Source organism: Helianthus annuus, chromosome 8 (genome assembly GCF_002127325.2).
Source record: "Helianthus annuus cultivar XRQ/B chromosome 8, HanXRQr2.0-SUNRISE, whole genome shotgun sequence".
NCBI classification, from domain to species: domain Eukaryota; kingdom Viridiplantae; phylum Streptophyta; class Magnoliopsida; order Asterales; family Asteraceae; genus Helianthus; species Helianthus annuus.
The window spans coordinates 5,810,621-5,828,737 of record NC_035440.2 but is presented as its reverse complement, the minus strand read 5'-3'; the positions used below and the strand labels follow the sequence as shown (position 1 = coordinate 5,828,737).

The 18,117-nt window shown below is 38.1% G+C and overlaps 1 protein-coding gene and 3 non-coding genes across 4 annotated transcripts; all 4 read left to right on the top strand.

Annotated features, from left to right (window-relative positions):
- The first annotated feature begins 2,837 nt into the window (after nucleotides 1–2,837).
- Nucleotides 2,838–6,178, top strand: LOC110869459 (probable protein S-acyltransferase 22). Its single transcript, XM_022118712.2, has 6 exons — nucleotides 2,838–3,026; nucleotides 3,113–3,184; nucleotides 3,284–3,412; nucleotides 4,380–4,460; nucleotides 4,557–4,739; nucleotides 5,206–6,178. The coding sequence occupies exons 1-6, from the start codon at nucleotides 2,838–2,840 to the stop codon at nucleotides 5,977–5,979; spliced, it is 1,428 nt and encodes a 475-aa protein (XP_021974404.1). The 3' UTR covers nucleotides 5,980–6,178.
- Nucleotides 6,179–7,857: 1,679 nt separating this feature from the next.
- Nucleotides 7,858–8,018, top strand: LOC118481637. Its single transcript, XR_004865845.1, has one exon. It is a non-coding gene; the product is annotated as a U1 spliceosomal RNA (small nuclear RNA).
- A 1,091-nt stretch (nucleotides 8,019–9,109) lies between these two features.
- Nucleotides 9,110–9,181, top strand: TRNAD-GUC. Its single transcript has one exon. It is a non-coding gene; the product is annotated as a tRNA-Asp (tRNA).
- A 671-nt stretch (nucleotides 9,182–9,852) lies between these two features.
- Nucleotides 9,853–10,013, top strand: LOC118481471. The gene has a single exon (XR_004865680.1). It is a non-coding gene; the product is annotated as a U1 spliceosomal RNA (small nuclear RNA).
- Nucleotides 10,014–18,117: the final 8,104 nt, after the last annotated feature.

The window sequence follows — 18,117 nt, the reverse complement described above, 5'->3', positions numbered from 1 at the left end:
TAACGACCGATTGCTATGTTGCCTTTGTTAGATACCCTAGGGAGAGTGCCCATATGTATCCGAGGAGTGTGCCTCTAACAACCATAGCCATACCCAGATAATTAGTTCACGCCCGTCCTTACGGCCCGGTGTGAGGTTTCCCACCTAATAGCGCTATCAACTAATCACCCCCATTGCCCTCCAGGCAATAACCAAAACCGATTAAGTTATTTACCCAATGTTTTCCCTTCCAAATGTTTACCAGTTGTCCCAAACCACCGGGACGCATGCTTGAGAAAAGTGCAGTGAACTCACCTTTGGTTTGCTCGGTAAGATCAAGTATCTTGTTTACGTTTGATCACCCAAGTCCTAATAGGGTTGCCAGTGATAGTTAGTTTTACATTTTCGTAAATCACTAACCTTACGTGCACGTTGTACAGGTAGTAACAAACATAATTCGAGTTATCACACAAGGTGTAGCAACTACTCAATCCAACGCACATTCACATTACAAGTTCATACCACAACAAGCTGTTTAATATGTAATTCAATTACTAGTTAGTATTACCAGTCCTATTCACATCGAACCTAACACATTAAATCCAACCCAAACCACCGGCCAGTACTCCCTTCGGCCCATAATACTTTTATGTTACAACATCTATTGGCCCAGCACAACTGGCCTGGTTATAACCGGCCGATCTTAATTATTTAAGCGTATAAGTTTGATCAGTAACTATGTGCTTTTATCTATTCAACTTGTAGCCGCCCCTTATGACCAATCATCCTATATCTTATTACATATTGACAATAAAAAGAAAAGAACAAATTTACATTGCTTGTTTTGATCTTACCCGCCACTGTGTACCTTACAAATTACCAATTTCAATAACCCACTAACTATCTTCGGCCCAATACTAATGCAGCAAGTGGGTTCATTGATTTACCAAGCCTTTGGCAACCACTAATGGCCGACACCCTTTGTTGTGTGATTGGACCTTCAAGCATTTGACCAACTCTTCCTTATTCTAATTATTATAGCCGCCATCTACACATTCCTATGTAATGATTCTTTTTTTTTTTTTTTGATATAAACTATTATGTAAGGTATCACTATCCTTTGATTGGACCGATTTCTAACCTATCACGATCATTATTGTCGGCCATTAAATAGTTGAATTGGTGACATGTGTTTGTTGACACTAATTGTTCAAACAAGGATCCACGTGACATGTGAGTTAATGTTCTTGGTGCATATGATCAACTAATTCCTAGTGATGAGATTTAGATAAATTCGGTCCACTAGAATTGTGTTGATGCCACATCAATATTTAAATAACCGAACTATGCCGATTTCTATTTAGAACACAACAGTTTCCTGTTACTTTTGAATAAATGTGCGGCCGAATAATAATGATTAATCAATTACGTCCACCTAACAACCTCCTATATGATTCGTCGGAATGAGTGGTGACAAGATTAAACAATAAATCAATAGCAGGATACAACCTAGTCATCATAGATCACACGTATACACAAACACACATACAAACGGAATTTATATGAACAAGATCTAATACGAATATAATTTACTAACCACAAGCTTGATCCAATAGGTTGATGTTTCGAAGAGGGGAGGGGTCTCCTATGCCTGCCGCGACTCAGAGAAGAGGAGGGGTAGGGTTTGTTTTATGGTGGAACAATCCTAGTATGATACGTATACATATACGATTTGCATGCTAATAACGGAACTGGGCCTAAGCCCACATTAATATTAAATAAGATAGCTTTAATCAAATTGGGCATGGGTATTAGAACACTTAGTGGGCCGATTTCTATTTGGATTAATGACAGTCCACATCTTTTAATTAGTCGGACCGGGCACAATCGGGTCAGCATAGAAGGCATAAATATAAGGGTTTACGCGGATAATTGTCACTGGGTTAATCGGTCGAGTTGCAAACACTTTAATTAAGATTGAATGGCAAGGAATTAAGATTGTAAGATAAAACGTTACAGACCTCAACGGTTCGGGTTGTCACATCATCCCCAACTTGAAGGAAATTTCGTCCCGAAATTGGCGAGCGTCGAGTGTGAGAGAAATGAAGTGAGAAATCAGAGTTGTTGCGGGTTTTGCTCAGTTGTGACAGTTTTGCTTCACGATCAACAGATGATAGCTTGATTTTTATTCGGAAAAACTTAGATACATAAACAAACTGTTTTGTTATGATACAGACAACCGAATTGGAGAATATATATATAGATTGGTGACATATAGTAAAATAGAACAAATAAATGTTATTACAAATCTTTTAAAAATTTATATAATAATTAACGATACACATTTCAAAATATGTATTGATAGAAATCAAATTTAATTGATTCCTTATAATTTGTTACAATTATGTGGAACATTCCAAAAATATCATATCAATACAAAAATAAAACGATTGTTGAAGAATCATGATAAAAGTCAAAATGTTAAGGAAATTTAAAAAACAGATTCTTCATAATCAACAATATATTAAGGTTTTACTTATTTATTTTCTATTATATAGGTTATATGGTAACAACAACTGCATTAAACACTAACCACATCATAAGCATATCCACAACAAAAACATATTACCAAAAGACTTGTCTAACAAACCATAAATACTATCACCAAGTATCAAAACAAACCAACCATAAAACCACAGTTAATATTCATACTTAACCATCTAACATAAACATAGTAATCAACATTCACGAACGGCATCTTTTCTTTGTGATCTTGGGTAGGACTTTGGTCAACATCAAACGCTTAGAAGACTTCACGTACGTAAAGAAAAGAGTAGAGCCAAAGTCGATGTAATTCAATGTCAAGAAAGCTGGCCACTTTAAAGCCAGGTTACGTTCGTGGCGTGTCGTGTCAAGAAGTCGTGTCAAGAATTACGAATTACGACTCTAAATATATGTACATGATTGGTTTGCTGCAGGTTTTTAAGTACAGCAAGCATTGTCGAGTTTGCGACAAATGTGTCGATCGATTCGATCATCATTGCAGGGTATGTAAGAATTAACAATTACGACTCTATGAACACTCTCTACTTTTGAACCAGACACTTGACACGTTATTATAATTATTTTGCAGTGGCTGAATAACTGTGTAGGCAAGAAGAACTACAAAAAGTTCTTTACTCTTATGATCTCCGCACTTCTCCTAGTAAGACGAAATCTCTCCGTTCTATAGTCATGTTGACTTTTTAGTCAACTTTTCTCAAACACTGACATGTGTTGTTACTTTCGTGATTGTTATATGTAGCTGGTACTTCAATGGTCAACTGGGATCGTTGTGTTGATATGCTGTTTTCTTGATCACAAGAGATTCAGTGTAGACATTGCTACGAAGCTCGGAAGCAGTTTCCCGTTAGTGCCATATGTTATCGTCGTGGTGGGTGCTTCATTCTTTTTAGTCACCCGAGTTACTTTATAAAATCGTCTTGATTCACTTAAAAAAAAAACTCATAAATATAGTCCGTCCACAAGAGAGATGCAAAACGAACAATAACGGTTGATATGAGGGGCGTTTGTTACATGTTTGTTTTTATAATTTAGAGTAAACTGCCAAAATGGTCCCTGAGGTTTGGTCACTTTTGCCATTGTCTAAAACTCAACCTTTTGAATCTGGATCCCCGTGGTTTCAATTTTGTTGCCATTTTCATCCAAAATCAAAATTTGGTAAGATTTTTTAGTTAACATCCAATATTTTTTTGTCTTTTTTCTCCCTTTTAATGAAGGGCAAAATGGTCTTTTAATGTTTTATTATAACAAATTAAAAAAATCTGACCATTTTGCCCTTCATTAAAAGGGAGGAAAAAGACAAAAAAGTTGGATGTTAACGGAAAAATCTGTCCAGATTTTGATTATGGATGAAAATGACAACAAAATTGAAACCACAGAACCCAGATTCAAAAAGTTTGAGTTTTGGACTAAAGTGACCAAACCTCATGGACCATTTTGGTAGTTTACTCTATAATTTAATGTAGTTTGTTAATATATATTTTATTAACATAACAAAATCACATTAAATTCTAGAGTAAAATGTCATTTTCATCCCTGAGGTTTGGCCAGTTTTGCGACTTTCGTCCAAAGGTTTGTTTTTTCCGCATCTGGATCCAAAAGGTTTGAAGTCTTGCCACTTTCATCTGGCTCGTTAACTCCATCCATATTTCTCTGTCAGGGGTATTTCTATCTTTTTTTGTTAACTTAAAGGGCAATTCAGTCTTTTTCACACATCTCTAACGAGTTTACATAAAGTGAAAAAGATGGTAAACTTTTATACTTCATTAAAATAGAAAAATGTTGGCAATTGCATGAGACTGATGGAGTAAGTGTTGACTATCTTTGACTTGTGACAGGGAGTGTGCACGATTTTGGCTATGATCGCAACGCTGCCACTTGTTCAACTTTTCTTCTTTCACATTCTTCTAATAAAGAAGGTGAGTTTCATATTCGATTATTCTCGATTAACATTTTTGAAAGATATATATATATATTTAAAATCATTAATTAAACTACAACTACGTCATGTATAGGGAATCAGTACATACGATTATATCATAGCATTGAGAGAGCAGGAACAACAGGGCATCGGTGGTCAACAAAGTCCGCAAATGTCACCTGCAAGCTCTATCACCGGTTTAAGCAGTGCCAGCTCGTTTAACAATTTCCGTCAAGGAGCGTGGTGTACGCCCCCACGTTTGTTTGTTGAAGATCAGGTATTTCCTTTCTTATATAGAGTAAAGTACACAGATAGTCCCTATGGTTTTCTCAAATTTTGAATTTGGTCCCTAGCTTTCTAAAAGTATGTGGATGGTCCCTGTGGTTTGCACTTTGTAGCACATTTAGTCTCTAACTTTTGTCAAAAGTACACGGATGGTCCCTGTGGTTTGCCCTTTGTAACACATTTAGTCCCTAACTTATACCTCCTGAAATCTTTAGATTTGTTGGGTGGGGACCACAAGGATCATCCGTACTTTTAGAAAGCTGAGGACCAAATCCAAAATTTTGGAAAACCACAGGGATACTCTTTATGTAACTACCATATTAAAACTATTTTTTATTGGCCCGTTTGAGATAAAATAAATGTTATACAATTTTTGGCCCGTTAGAGATGAAAATATAACCTAAATAGACCCGTTCATAAGTAAAAGTTGTTTGTTAATAATATATATCTTTTTGCAGTATGATGTAGTTCCACCGGACACTGGTTCCGTTAGCTCACTGGGTAAGAGGACAGTAGACGAGCCCATGAAGAAAAAGAACCCCGCAGCCGTAAAGATCAGCCCGTGGACATTGGCCCGTTTAAACGCAGAGGAGGTATCAAAAGCCGCAGCGGAAGCCCGAAAGAAGTCTAAAATCATACAGCCCGTTTCACGAAAAGACACCCAACTGGCTACCCCTTACGGGCTCGAACGCGATAACAGCGTTGGAAGCAGCGAGCGTCGGTTATTCTCAAAGCTCGAGAGTAGCCGAAGACGAGGAAGCAAGAGGATCCGTCTTCCGGAACATTCACACCCCGCAGAACAACCATCGTTACACCACAATATGATAAACGATCGAATAACGGGTCAGGATTTTTCAACCCTGGTCCCTTTGCAGCTCGAGGCCCGTAGTGTTTTCCGGCCGATGGGTTCGACTGGTATCGTAGAATCCTCACCGGATAGTAGTTTGACCTCGCCTGATATTCATCCGGTTAGGATCTCTTCGGGCACCGACGAGGCTAGGATCCCGATCTCTGGGGCCCACGAGAAGCCCGGGGTCATACCGTTGTCTAGATCGACTAGCGATGGGGGTTATGACGCATCGGGTGGGGAAGATAGCGACCGGGTCCCGTCTCGGTTGGTTCAAAGGTCGGGAAACTGGAGCGCGCGGTTGTTTAGCGGTGAACAAGATGACATGATTGCAAGATTGAAGATGGCATCTTCTTCAAGATCAACATCTAATTATGGAAAATGAAAGAAAGATAAGATTTGAGGTCATTTTTGCAATTTTTTTATTTGTTAGGGTGGAAATCAGAAACAAGATATGTGGGTGGAAGGAAGAAATGACTAATTTGGGAAAAGATAATGTTAATGTAAACAAGATTGGGGCTATTTCTCAAGTGATTAGCCATATATTTGCTCAAATTGATGTGTCTAAGCTTTGAATTGGATTATGATTTGTTCAAATATTTTTTTTAAACAAGAACTGAAATGTATAAAAAGCGAATTTACATCGAGAGATAGTTGGTAAACGGGCCGGTAAACGGGCAACAAGCTGCGCTGAATGAATATATCATGAAGACATGAACCAAAGCACACTTGAATGTTAATAGAAATGCAATTTTGCCTCCAAAAAGAGCTTGAAGGTTTATAAATAATTTCGCCTTCAAATACGCGTGTTATAATTACACATTTAGGAAACCAGGTAGGGGGAGTTTGGTTTGTGGAATATATTTGAAGGAACTGGACTTGGAATATGTAAGTTATGAATTTGTGATGAAGAGGAAACAAATAAACATGGTTACGAATTAGGTTTTGTTCGATTAATAGAAGTCGAGAAAACAACCAAGGGACAAAAAGTCGATGAAGGGGAAACATGGTTATGAGTTCGAATAATGTAGATGGGTTTTTCTGGTAATTTTACAACATTCCAATGAAAAGTTAAATACCACTTCTTATGGAAAGAACTACATTTACCTCTTAACAAGCTAAACACGTTTTTGAACAAAATTAATTTAATTCTAATTTATGTCAATTCGATGAACCAAGCGGGACCAAAGATCACGTTTGCAAATTTAAGCATGTGACAGGGTTTATGCTAGTACTATTTAGATGTGTTGCATTGCGATTCTAAACTATTTGAATTGTGGTGAGTGGCGACTATTATTTGTTAAAGCGACTACTATTTGACATAGTATTGTTAAAACTATGGATTTTTTTTTTTGTTAAATTAGAGGAGTTTGGTTTTTATGAAGTTCGAATATATCTTGCCCTTTATATACTTATATATGAAAATAAACAAAACAAAACAAAAAATAGTTAAGATAAATATATAATCTAAAACTAACGAACAAACAAGCCTGTCACGCGGGTGACCCGGGTTCGATCCCCGGCAACGGCGTTTATCTTTTATGCACGAACTACATTTTATCAGCTCAATGTTTTTATTTTTTTAATGAACTTAAATCTGCAATAACTATAACTTCATAGTTCATATCATTATTCATAAACAATCTTTAACTCTATTTCCAAACAAAAAAAATCCCGAAATAAAAACTTTTTCATCAAAGATTGAATTTACAAAGTTATGTTATGAGTGCTGACAACAGGGAGTAAAGCAAGAAATGAAGCGATGCAGCTGATTATTACAATGCATACTAACACGTATGTGGAAACGATTCACCTCCAGATCGTTCGAATAATCACGTAAAACTTCGTGGAATCAAAATATTTTACGTGAATAAGTACACTCTGCGGTGTAAACAACAACTGCTTTTGATATCAGTACATAGGGAAATACATTGTTGTTGAAATGGCTGTTTCTAAGAACTTTCGGCATGAATGTTCGACAAAAGGTCCTAAAGGAAGAGCAGAAGATTTTGCAACTAATAAAAGCCTAATAGCAAGTCATTTGACAATGTAGATTCATCAACTAAAACAGAACAAATGTGTGAGAGAAAGATTAGATGCCCCAATTTCCATGAATCCGCTACATTTATATCTTTTTAAGTTTAGTCAAATAAGATGGAAACAATAATCTGCTGTTATATTAGTCTGTTGTCCCACATCGGTTTGAAGAAAGATATGGTGACCAGGGGTCTAATATAAATTGGGGCAGAATATAATGGATTACTCACTTACCTGGACAGGGTCAATGGGCTATCAAGAAGGTTCATGGCCTAGGTTGGTGACGTCCATTGCACTTTGGAGGGGTGCCTGCCTAAGGTCGGCCCAAGTTGTCGAGCCTACGTCATAATTTGTGGCAGTGGGGGCTTGCGTTCGCGCAGCCCCTGCACAATTTCAAGTTCAATTTTTTAATAACAATTAATTTGGGCTTAATAATTCTTAATGGTTTAAACTGTTTATTTTTTTAGCAAATGTTTGAATGGTTAAGACCTTTACCCCTGAATGGTTAATCATTATACTGAGTTTGAATGGTTAAGGCTTTTTATCTGAATTGTTCAGACATTTACCTCTAAATGGAATGGTTAAGCAGTATACAAGCTTTTAATGGTTCAGATCTCTTATTGGTTCAACACTGGTTTATACCCTTTTACTAGTTTAACACTTACCCATTCAGAAGTTGCCAAATAGCCCTAAGAGTAAAATCAATCATAGGTAGAATATGAAGTGTATGCAATTATGCATCTATCCTATGAAAAACTAAAATGAAACAAGAAGTGCGAATGGTTAGTGACAATGAATGCCCACATCCTATTCATACCATGGGCGTATACGCTAGCTACCGATGTGTTACATATGTAATTATTTGAAATCTAAGGCTTTGCGTATATCCTTATGGAATGATATAATAGGTGTGGCGCGGTAAGTTACTAAGGCTATATCTGGGACACTGAAAAATGTTAAAAGAGTTTGATAAGACTTGCATTTGTTACCAAGACACTAAAACCTTGTATTTAATCATGAAGACCGTCCGTTACCACCCATACCAAAATCCCTACAAAACATCCAAAATACAAAATCTGTAACAAAGAAACCGATCTCATCCCCTTCACTAGATCCGAGCTCCTCCTCAAAGTCGCAATCCTCTATATTGATTCGACAACAGTGACCATAAAATCCAGCGACCAGTTCAGGTGAAAATATGTTACAATCACGATGAAAATCGCATATATAACTCGTCTTTTTTGTGTTATTTTATTAACTCCAAATCTGCAATAACTATGAGTATAATTATATATCACTTTTCATACAACTATGAGTATATTTTCATATCACAACAATCATGAAACAACATATCTATCTCTGTTTCCAAATAATATACCTTAAATCCTCACTGTTTCTCTCTAGATTCCCAATGCACGGGTTGATTGAAATACGTTATCTGATCGAGTTATGAACACTTGGTCAGAAAGAACACACAAGTCGTTGTAGTATAGTGGTAAGTATTCCCGCCTGTCACGCGGGTGACCCGGGTTCGATCCCCGGCAACGGCGTTTCTTTTGTTTTGTGTTTTTTTGTTTTTTTTTTTGCAAAAAAAAGGCATAACTGACAGTTCACTTTCTTATAAGTTACATGAATCATCTTTCTTTCTATGACTACATTTTCATACCACAACAATCATCAAACAGCATGTCTAACTCATTTTTCATACAAAAAAACATCCCAAAATAAAAACTTACAAGTTTTGAGTGCTAACATAAGGGAGTAACACAAGAAATGAAGTGAGACAGCTGATTATTACAACGCATACTAACAAGTATGCAGAAACGATTCACCTCCAGATTGTTTGAATAATCACGTAAAACTTTGTGGACACAATATATTTTACAGGAATAAGTAGCGGTGTAAACAAGAGCTGCTTTTGAAATCGACAACGATGTGATATACATAGGGATACACATTGTTGTTGAAATGGCTGTGTCTAAGAACTTTCGGCACAAATGTTCGACAGAATTTCCCAAAGGAAGACCAGAAGATTTTGTAGATAGTAAAAGCATAATAGCCAGTCATTTGACAATGGATTCATCAACTAAAACATTTGATGATAGAACAGCTGAAACAGGAATAATGTTCTGTTTCATTAGTCCATTGTCCCACATCGACTTGAAGAGAAAGAGAAGGTGAAGAGGCATGTATTAAATAGGGAGAGAAGGTAACAGATTACTCACTTACCTGGACGGGGTCAATGGGTGATCAAGATGGTCCATGGCCTAGGTTGGTGACCTCCATTGCACTCTGGAGGGGTGCCCGCCTAAGGTCGGCCCAAGTGGTCGAGCCTACGTCATAATTTGTGGCAGTGGGGGCTTGCGTTCGCGCAGCCCCTACCCAATTTTAAGTTCAATTTTTTAAATAACAATCTTCAGTTGAAGTTTTATTGTTTGCAACTATTGTTAAACTTCAGGTGTCTTAAATCATATCCAATTTTTTAGCATTTGTTTAGTTAGTTAGGCAGTTGTGTTATCAACTGTGGTTTCAGTTTCATCTGTTTAAAACTGAAAACAAGTACATTTAATGTTGAAGTATTAAAATGTAAAAAAAAAAGGATTAAGTTTTTTTATTTAACATGTCGTGTTTGTGTTATACACGCATCTCTTGTTCCTACTCACGAATATACAAGTCATGTTCACGTGTGACACGATTACCATGTGCCAGGTTCATGTGTGACATTGACACGATTTCGCGTTCAACCTATGTCTGGTTGTTTATATATACTTAAGTAGGGGTGTGCATGGGTCGGTTTGGTTCGGTTTTTACTATTAACCATAACCATAACCGCTTGTTCGGTTATGGAGTTTTGGTAACCATAACCATAACCAAACTTCGGTTACGGTTAATCGGTTATGGTTCGGTTTCGGTTAATTTCGGTTATGTAACCAAGCAAGGTTTGAAATAAATAGGGTTGTGTGATTTGAACTTAGCTTTAGCCTATTTTATAAGATAACGGAGACTAAACTTTTTGGTTAAACTACCGCTTTAGGGTTCTTTTTAATAAGGTAATTCTGAAACAAAAATAATTATGGCCATAACACCTTAGTTCTTTATCAAAATAAATAACATCTACATCAAGATCATTTTGTTACTAACATATTTTTATCTTACTAAAAACCCTCTATATGGTTTTGTAAAACACAAATCCATTATGTAAAGTTAACATCACAAGTTCGGTTCGGTTTCGGTTATATCGGTTAACCAAAGCTTCATAACCATAACCATAACCGATTGAGCGGTTATACAAAGTTTCATAACCATAACCATTGGTTATAATGGTTATCGGTTATTAGTGGTTTGGTTATGTCGGTTATGGTTCGGTTATTGTAGGTCCCTCGGAGGATGAGGTTAAACCTTATCCTTGTTATGTCTAACACACTAGCAAGTGCGGAATCCAAGCTAGAGTGCAAACCGAGATGAAACAAGCACAAACACGACACACTATCTTCACCGATTAACACCACTTGTATTAATACGTATGAAAGGTTCGGTTACAAGCTCAATGTTTACAAATCTATTTTGCAAACTCTCTCTAAGTGTGTGTGTGTTCTCTTTCTGTCTGTGTGTCTCTCCTTCTGTCTATCTATTTCTTCCTCAGAATGAAGTGAACACATTACACGGGTATATATACCCAACACAGATCGTCTGGCCGAAGGATCAGATAGACTGATCGAAGGATCATCTATCGATCTGAAACTTGTCGAAGGATCCACATATACCTCGAAGGATGATCTATCGAGGTCCATCAACATCCATCGAAGGTTTATCTTTCGAGCTCATCGAAGGATCTAAACTATCCTTCGATGACTCATCCTTTAACACAAACATGTGACAATCAGGTTCTAACTGTTTGGCCAAGTCAAACCAGGAGGATGGTTGACTTGGTCAAACTTACAAGACTAACAAAAGACATCGTCTTATATCATGACAAAATACAGACAAAGTACAGACACAAGTGCACCAACAAACTCCCCCTTGGCTGTAGCTTTGTCTCGATCTTTGTGTCTTCAAGTCTCTGACGTTCTTTCAAGTCTTCAATGTCGGAGGATCTTCAAAGTCTTCACGTCTTGAAAGTAGAAAGTGTATCAAAAAACTCCCTGTTTCATGTAGAAAGTGTGTTGTCAAACTCCCCCTTAACATAAGCTCCCCCTTGAGTTATGCTCGTGACTGACTTGATCATCAAAGCTTGAGATCCTTGTGGTGTTGATGATGGTCAGCGGCAACTCGATCATCTTCATCATTTGAGTGCCTTCAAGTCGTGTCATCATTCCGAAGCTTGTCATCGACCATGTTCTCCTTGCCTTTAGAATCTGCACATGCAAGAAATCTAAACGCGTAATGAGAACAACTGCTTGGAATATAGTTAGTATAAACAAATGACACACGAATGACCATGTTTCAATCAAACACCATCCGACAGTTTGAAAGTTTAATAAATTTGTCAGTTGTAGTTTCTAACTTTCAAAACTTGCAAATTTCAACCGTTTATGAAGATTTAGTCAATTCAGTTTTCAGTCAGGTTTCAGGTTACGAAGACTTGAGATCCAACATCGTACGATCTAAAATAAAATAGAAAGAAAATCTTTTTAGCTTTTTATAAAGTTTATATTAAAACACACCTAAAATCTTTTTGGTATTTTTAAAATTTTCAAATGTAAAGACTGAAAGCAGTAAATAAATATATACAGTCATTCTTTTTGCGAGTTTCGAGGGTAAGAGAATCATATCAGTGTACGGACATGCCAAAACGCTCTTGTTGTTCAATTAGTTAACATTAAGATAAGCATCCTATAATAATTATCGGTATTGTTGTCCACTTAAGCTCAACTTATCAGATGTAATCATGGCGAGGGGATACGTTAAGGTATGATTTATACTTACCGACCGATGTTCATCCACATCACGACACATTCCCGTATCAAGGTATACACGAGGGTTCATCTTACCGGTGAGTATACCGATTATCATCTGTTTGACCGTATATGATGTGAGATTCTCACTTATTTTGATTTGAAAACAAGCCCTATGTGATAGAATCACTTATTGATGAGGAACTTGATTTTCATATGCATGAGGGCACAGGAGCAAGTCCGTGAACAGGTCAGTACTTTCGTACAGCAGAGAGACGAACTTGACTCCCGGATAAATGTGATATTTTATCACTTATTTGATATGGACATGTGATTGTTTATCACTTATTGAGGTCGTATGCTAATGTACACGTATGTATGGTATCATGGAAGATCTAGACTTGCGTCCCTGTAATTTTTCGGTAAAAGATACAACCATGATACCCAGATGATAAGCAGCATAAAGACCGAATATCTCAGAACCTCGGCAATCTATCAAACGAAATTTCGGTACTAAGACCATATGCCAATGAATGGTTCCCACCTGGTCTTCAGTCGATTAAGATTTATATCACCCTGCATACTTTAAAATGATTGTGAGCCTATCGATACATCTTATATAGAGCTGCATATCGTTTTTCATTTAAGGTTTAAAGAGGTTTGGATAGACCACTGATGTACTATCATTTTCTCTTTTGCTCGCCAGGAAACTCATTTTTGTTTTTCTATTGTTTTTGTGTTTTTGAAATTTTTCGATGTTTTTGGATTTTCAGATTTTTTGGATTTACTCCCCCTAAAATCAATAAACTAAGACAAATTTAAAACACAAAGGTATTTACAAAAAATGATTTTCCGATGTTGGTTTACTCTTGCTTGACCTTAATGCCGTTTACCAATAATAAAAAGTCAAATCTTGATTTGTCAAATGCTTTGGTAAAAAGGTCGGCACGTTGGTCATCGGTGTGGACCTTAACAACATCGATTAGCCTTTTATCAAAGCAATCACGTATGAAGTGATATTTGATTTCGATGTGTTTGGTCTTTGAGTGCTGCACAGGATTTCTAGTGATCTGTAATGCAGCAGAATTATCAACGTAAATAGGAGTAGTTAGGAATTCAAAACCGTAGTCGCGTAATTGTTGTTGGATCCAAAGAACTTGGGAGCAACAACTTGAGGCAGCAATGTATTCAACTTCGCATGTTGATGTAGCGACGCACGTCTGCTTCTTGCACTGCCATGTGACTAGGCGATTTCCTAAAAACTGACATCCAGCCGTTGTGGATTTGCCGTCGATTTTGCATCCACCAAAATCAGAATCACTGAAAGCGACCAATTCAAAGTTATCATCCCTAGGGTACCATAGACCGGTGTCAGGGTAACCCTTCAAATAACGAAAAATCCTTTTGACAGCTGCAAGATGTGAGGCCTTCGGGTTGACTTGATATCTGGAAAGCAGACACGTTGGGTACATTATGTCTGGTCTTGATGCTGTGAGGTACATAAGAGATCCGATCATTGCGCGATAGTATGAGGGGCTAACAGCTTCACCCTTCAAATCTGGAGTAATTCCGTGATTTTGTGGCAGTGGGGTACCGATGGGCGTTGCATCAGACATCTGGAACCGGCTCAAGATGTCACCAACATATTTAGTCTGATGAATGAATATCCCAGACTCAGTTTGTTGCACTTGAAGGCCCAAAAAGAAAGTCATTTCCCCCATAGCACTCATCTCGAATTTATCCTGCATAATGCGCTCGAAATTCCTACACAAGACATCATTAGTAGAACCAAAAATAATATCATCAACGTATACCTGTACCAGAAGAAGATCTCCATCTTGTTCTTTGCTGAAAAGAGTACAGTCAATAAGACCTCTTCGAAAACCGTTCTCCAGCAGATAGTTAGATAAGGTTGCATACCAAGCTCGCGGTGCTTGATGTAGACCATAGAGAGCTTTGTTGAGCAACCAAACCCGATCGGGATGGATAGGATCTTCAAAACCTGGAGGCTGTTCGACGTACACCTCTTCTTCAACCACACCATGTAAGAATGCACTTTTGACGTCCATCTGGTAAACTTTGAATCCTTTGAATGAGGCATAAGCCAGAAAGATCCGAATTGCTTCCAGACGTGCAACAGGTGCATAGACTTCGTTGTAGTCGATTCCTTCTATCTGACGAAAACCTTGAACGACTAAACGTGCTTTGTTCCGGATAACAACTCCGCGGTCATCCTTTTTGCATTTAAACACCCAACGGGTACCAATCTTCTTCTAGCCAGCAGGTTTCTCTACGAGTTTCCAGACACCAAGCTTCTGGAATTGTTGCAGTTCTTCCTGCATTGCTTCAACCCAGGAGTTATCTTTCATGGCTTCTTTCCAAGTTCTTGGCTCTTCCTGTGAAACATAACACGCGAAAGACCAATCGTTTTGTTGCCCGGATTCTCGAATAGTTGCATACAGGCCTGCATTGTTGTTGTTTCGCAACATGTTTCTTGTTTGAATGCCACTTTGCACATTTCCAATGATGTTTTGTTGAGGATGAGTATTATGAATCCTTGTTTCTGGATTATCTGGAACTAGAATATTTATACCCAGATTGTTGAAATTCAGATCAACAACTAAATCAATGCCTGGAATTGACGAAGAGGATGATGCAGTAGCTTCAGCTGTTCTATGGGCATCCACTGGAGGAGTACCCTCTGAAGTACCATGAACTGCTGTTGTTGGAGCTTCTTGATCTGCATCTAGAAATTCATCATCCTCTGAAGATTCGTTCAATTCGGTTGCATCATGAAAATCCTCATTGTCGAGAGTATTATTGTTCACCGAAGATGGTTCTTGATTGACAAGAATTGGACGAGCCACCGGTGAAACTGTTGCATTGTCACTCTCGAAAAACATCCTTGCCGCAGCACTTTCTTCAACAGCTTCAACATTGATCGAATTGAAAAAGTCATCGTACTCAAACATCTAAGGCTGACCAGGACATTTGACTGGCAAAGTGTGCCTTTGTACTCTGACCTCAGACCATTCCTCGACCCTCTTAGTCTCTAGATTCCAGACTCGTAAGTTAGGGGTGGCATACCCAAGAAAGTATCCATCAATTGCTTTAGCCCCAAACTTTCCATTAGGATCGATGATTGTACATGGAGCTCCAAACGGTTCAAGATATGACAAATCTGGTTTCCGTTTCTGAAGAAGCTCAAAGCAGGTCTTATTGTGCCTTTTGACTGTAAGGACTCTGTTCACTGTGTAACATGCAGAGGCCACAGCTTCATTCCAGAATGGAATAGGCAACTGCGACTCTACCAACATTGTCCTAGCAGTCTCGATCAATGTGCGGTTCTTACGTTCGGCGACGCCATTCTGTTGAGGAGTATAAGCTGCACTAAACTCATGAAGAATACCCTTTGAAGTGCAAAACTCCGCCATGGCATGATTTTTAAATTCAGTACCATTGTCGCTACGTATCCGCCTAACCTTCAACTTATACAAATTCTCAATCTGAATGATCAAGTTTTTGATAATACCAAAGGTTTCACTCTTGTGTGCCATGAACGCCACCCAAGAAAATCTTGAATAGTCATCAGTAATCACGAGACAGTATTGATCATTCCGAATACTCTTGTACTTGACAGGACCGAACAAATCCATGTGCAAACGTTCAAGAGGAACTGCCACCGTGTTGATCTTCTTAGTAGGATGTCGTTTCTTCGTTTGTTTTCCTTTCTGGCACAAAACACAGACGTCTTGAAGATGGAAGTTTTTAAGAGGAACACCATTCACCAATTCATTTGAAACCAAATGATTCATTTTGCGCAAGTGAATGTGACCCATACGTCTGTGCCAAGAGATAGAGTCCTTTTCTGTGGCTTTGGAAACGAAACAAGTTGCTTGTGCAGACGTAGTAATAGCTTGGCTCATATCAAGGACATACAAATCATTTATCCTTGGAGCTGACAAGAGAATCCATTCCTTTGGAATTTTGAAGCCGGGTTTCAGCACATAACATCCATTAGCATCAAAGTGTACTGAGAATTGCTTGTCACAAATTTGAGAAACACTAAGAAGATTGTGATCAAGTTGTTGCACAAAGTTGATCTTGTCAAAGCTGACAATCCCGTTGGATATCATTCCTTCACCCGTAATATAACCACCCTTATCTCCAGCAAATGCAACATAACCTCCTCTAATAGATTTGACGTCGTAGAGAAGCTTCATGTCGCCTGTCATGTGCCTGGATGCCCCACTATCAACAATCCAATGACTACTGATAGTTCCTCCTGGAACACCCTGCACATGAACTCAATCAATTAGTTGGAGATGGGGACCCAAGCCATTGTGGTCTTGGGTCTTCCATTTTCATCAATAACAATAACTTCTTGTCTTTGACGATTGGTAAATTGTGATGGTCCCCCTGATTCAGTAACTGTTTTTGGTTTCCAGGTCTGTTTTGTTTTACCAGTGTTGTTCTTTAAAATTTTAACTTCATGGTTGTCTGAAGTTTTTGAATTGTCTGGTTTTACAGAAACAACTGTTTTGTTAACCACATCGGTTTTAATCGCCTTTTCAATTTTCTTGACCTGTTGGCGTTTCTGTTTCTTTTCCCTTTCTTTTACAAGGCGGGGATCTTGTTTCCGCGAAACAGTTTGCCTGCGGTCAGTTTGGTCACGGGGAACATCAACTTTTCCTTTTTGTTTATGAAGATATGGACAATTTCGAATTATATGTCCAATTGTTCCACACTCAAAACATGATCTTCGTTCAACAAACCCCGAAGTATCATGTGATCGTCTTGCCGATGATGATGAACTTTGTGATCCCGAGGTACTAGGTTTTGAACTACTTGGTTCATTTCTTTTCTGTACAGTTGCTTTCTTAACAAAATCTAAGTTAGATTTGTTTTCAAACGTTTCGATTTTGTCCGTTCCCGTCGATTTCACAAAGTTTACATTTTTGTTCTTCTTTTGATTCGGCTTCTTTTGTGCTTGAGCCGGTGATTTTCCTTTTGGCTTGGTGTGATTTTGCTGTTTCTGCACTGTTGGTAATTTCTTATTGCCATATTGTTTTCGAATTTCGGCCTTTGGAATAGGAGGACACTGTGTAACTGTAACACGTGGTCCTGTCTTTCCTAAAAACTTACTTGTCGAATTTTCAAAGACTTTACTTATTAAAGATTGATTAACATTCTTAATAGGAAAATCTTTGTCAGAGTAGATTTTATCATCACCAACAAGAGTGTACAGCAAGTTCACACTCTCCGACTCTTTTGCAGACGAGGACTCGATTGCAACAGTCTTAGTGGGTTTTGCAGGGGGATCACATAGAATGTAGTTCTCAAGAGGTATGTCCTCATCTTTGACTACCGCATCAGAATTTGCTGGGACAGCATCATCAGATTCATCATCAGAAGAATCAGCATCCTCAGTAATGACTGGAGGATCCGGATTCAGTTCAGCAGAAGACTCACATGTATCTGCTGATACATCTGAATCTGATGATACTTCTTTCTTGTATCCGAGCCCTGTAGCAAACTCCTTTACATCTAGAGGAACAGATGGTTCAAAGAACACTCTATCCTCCTCGTCA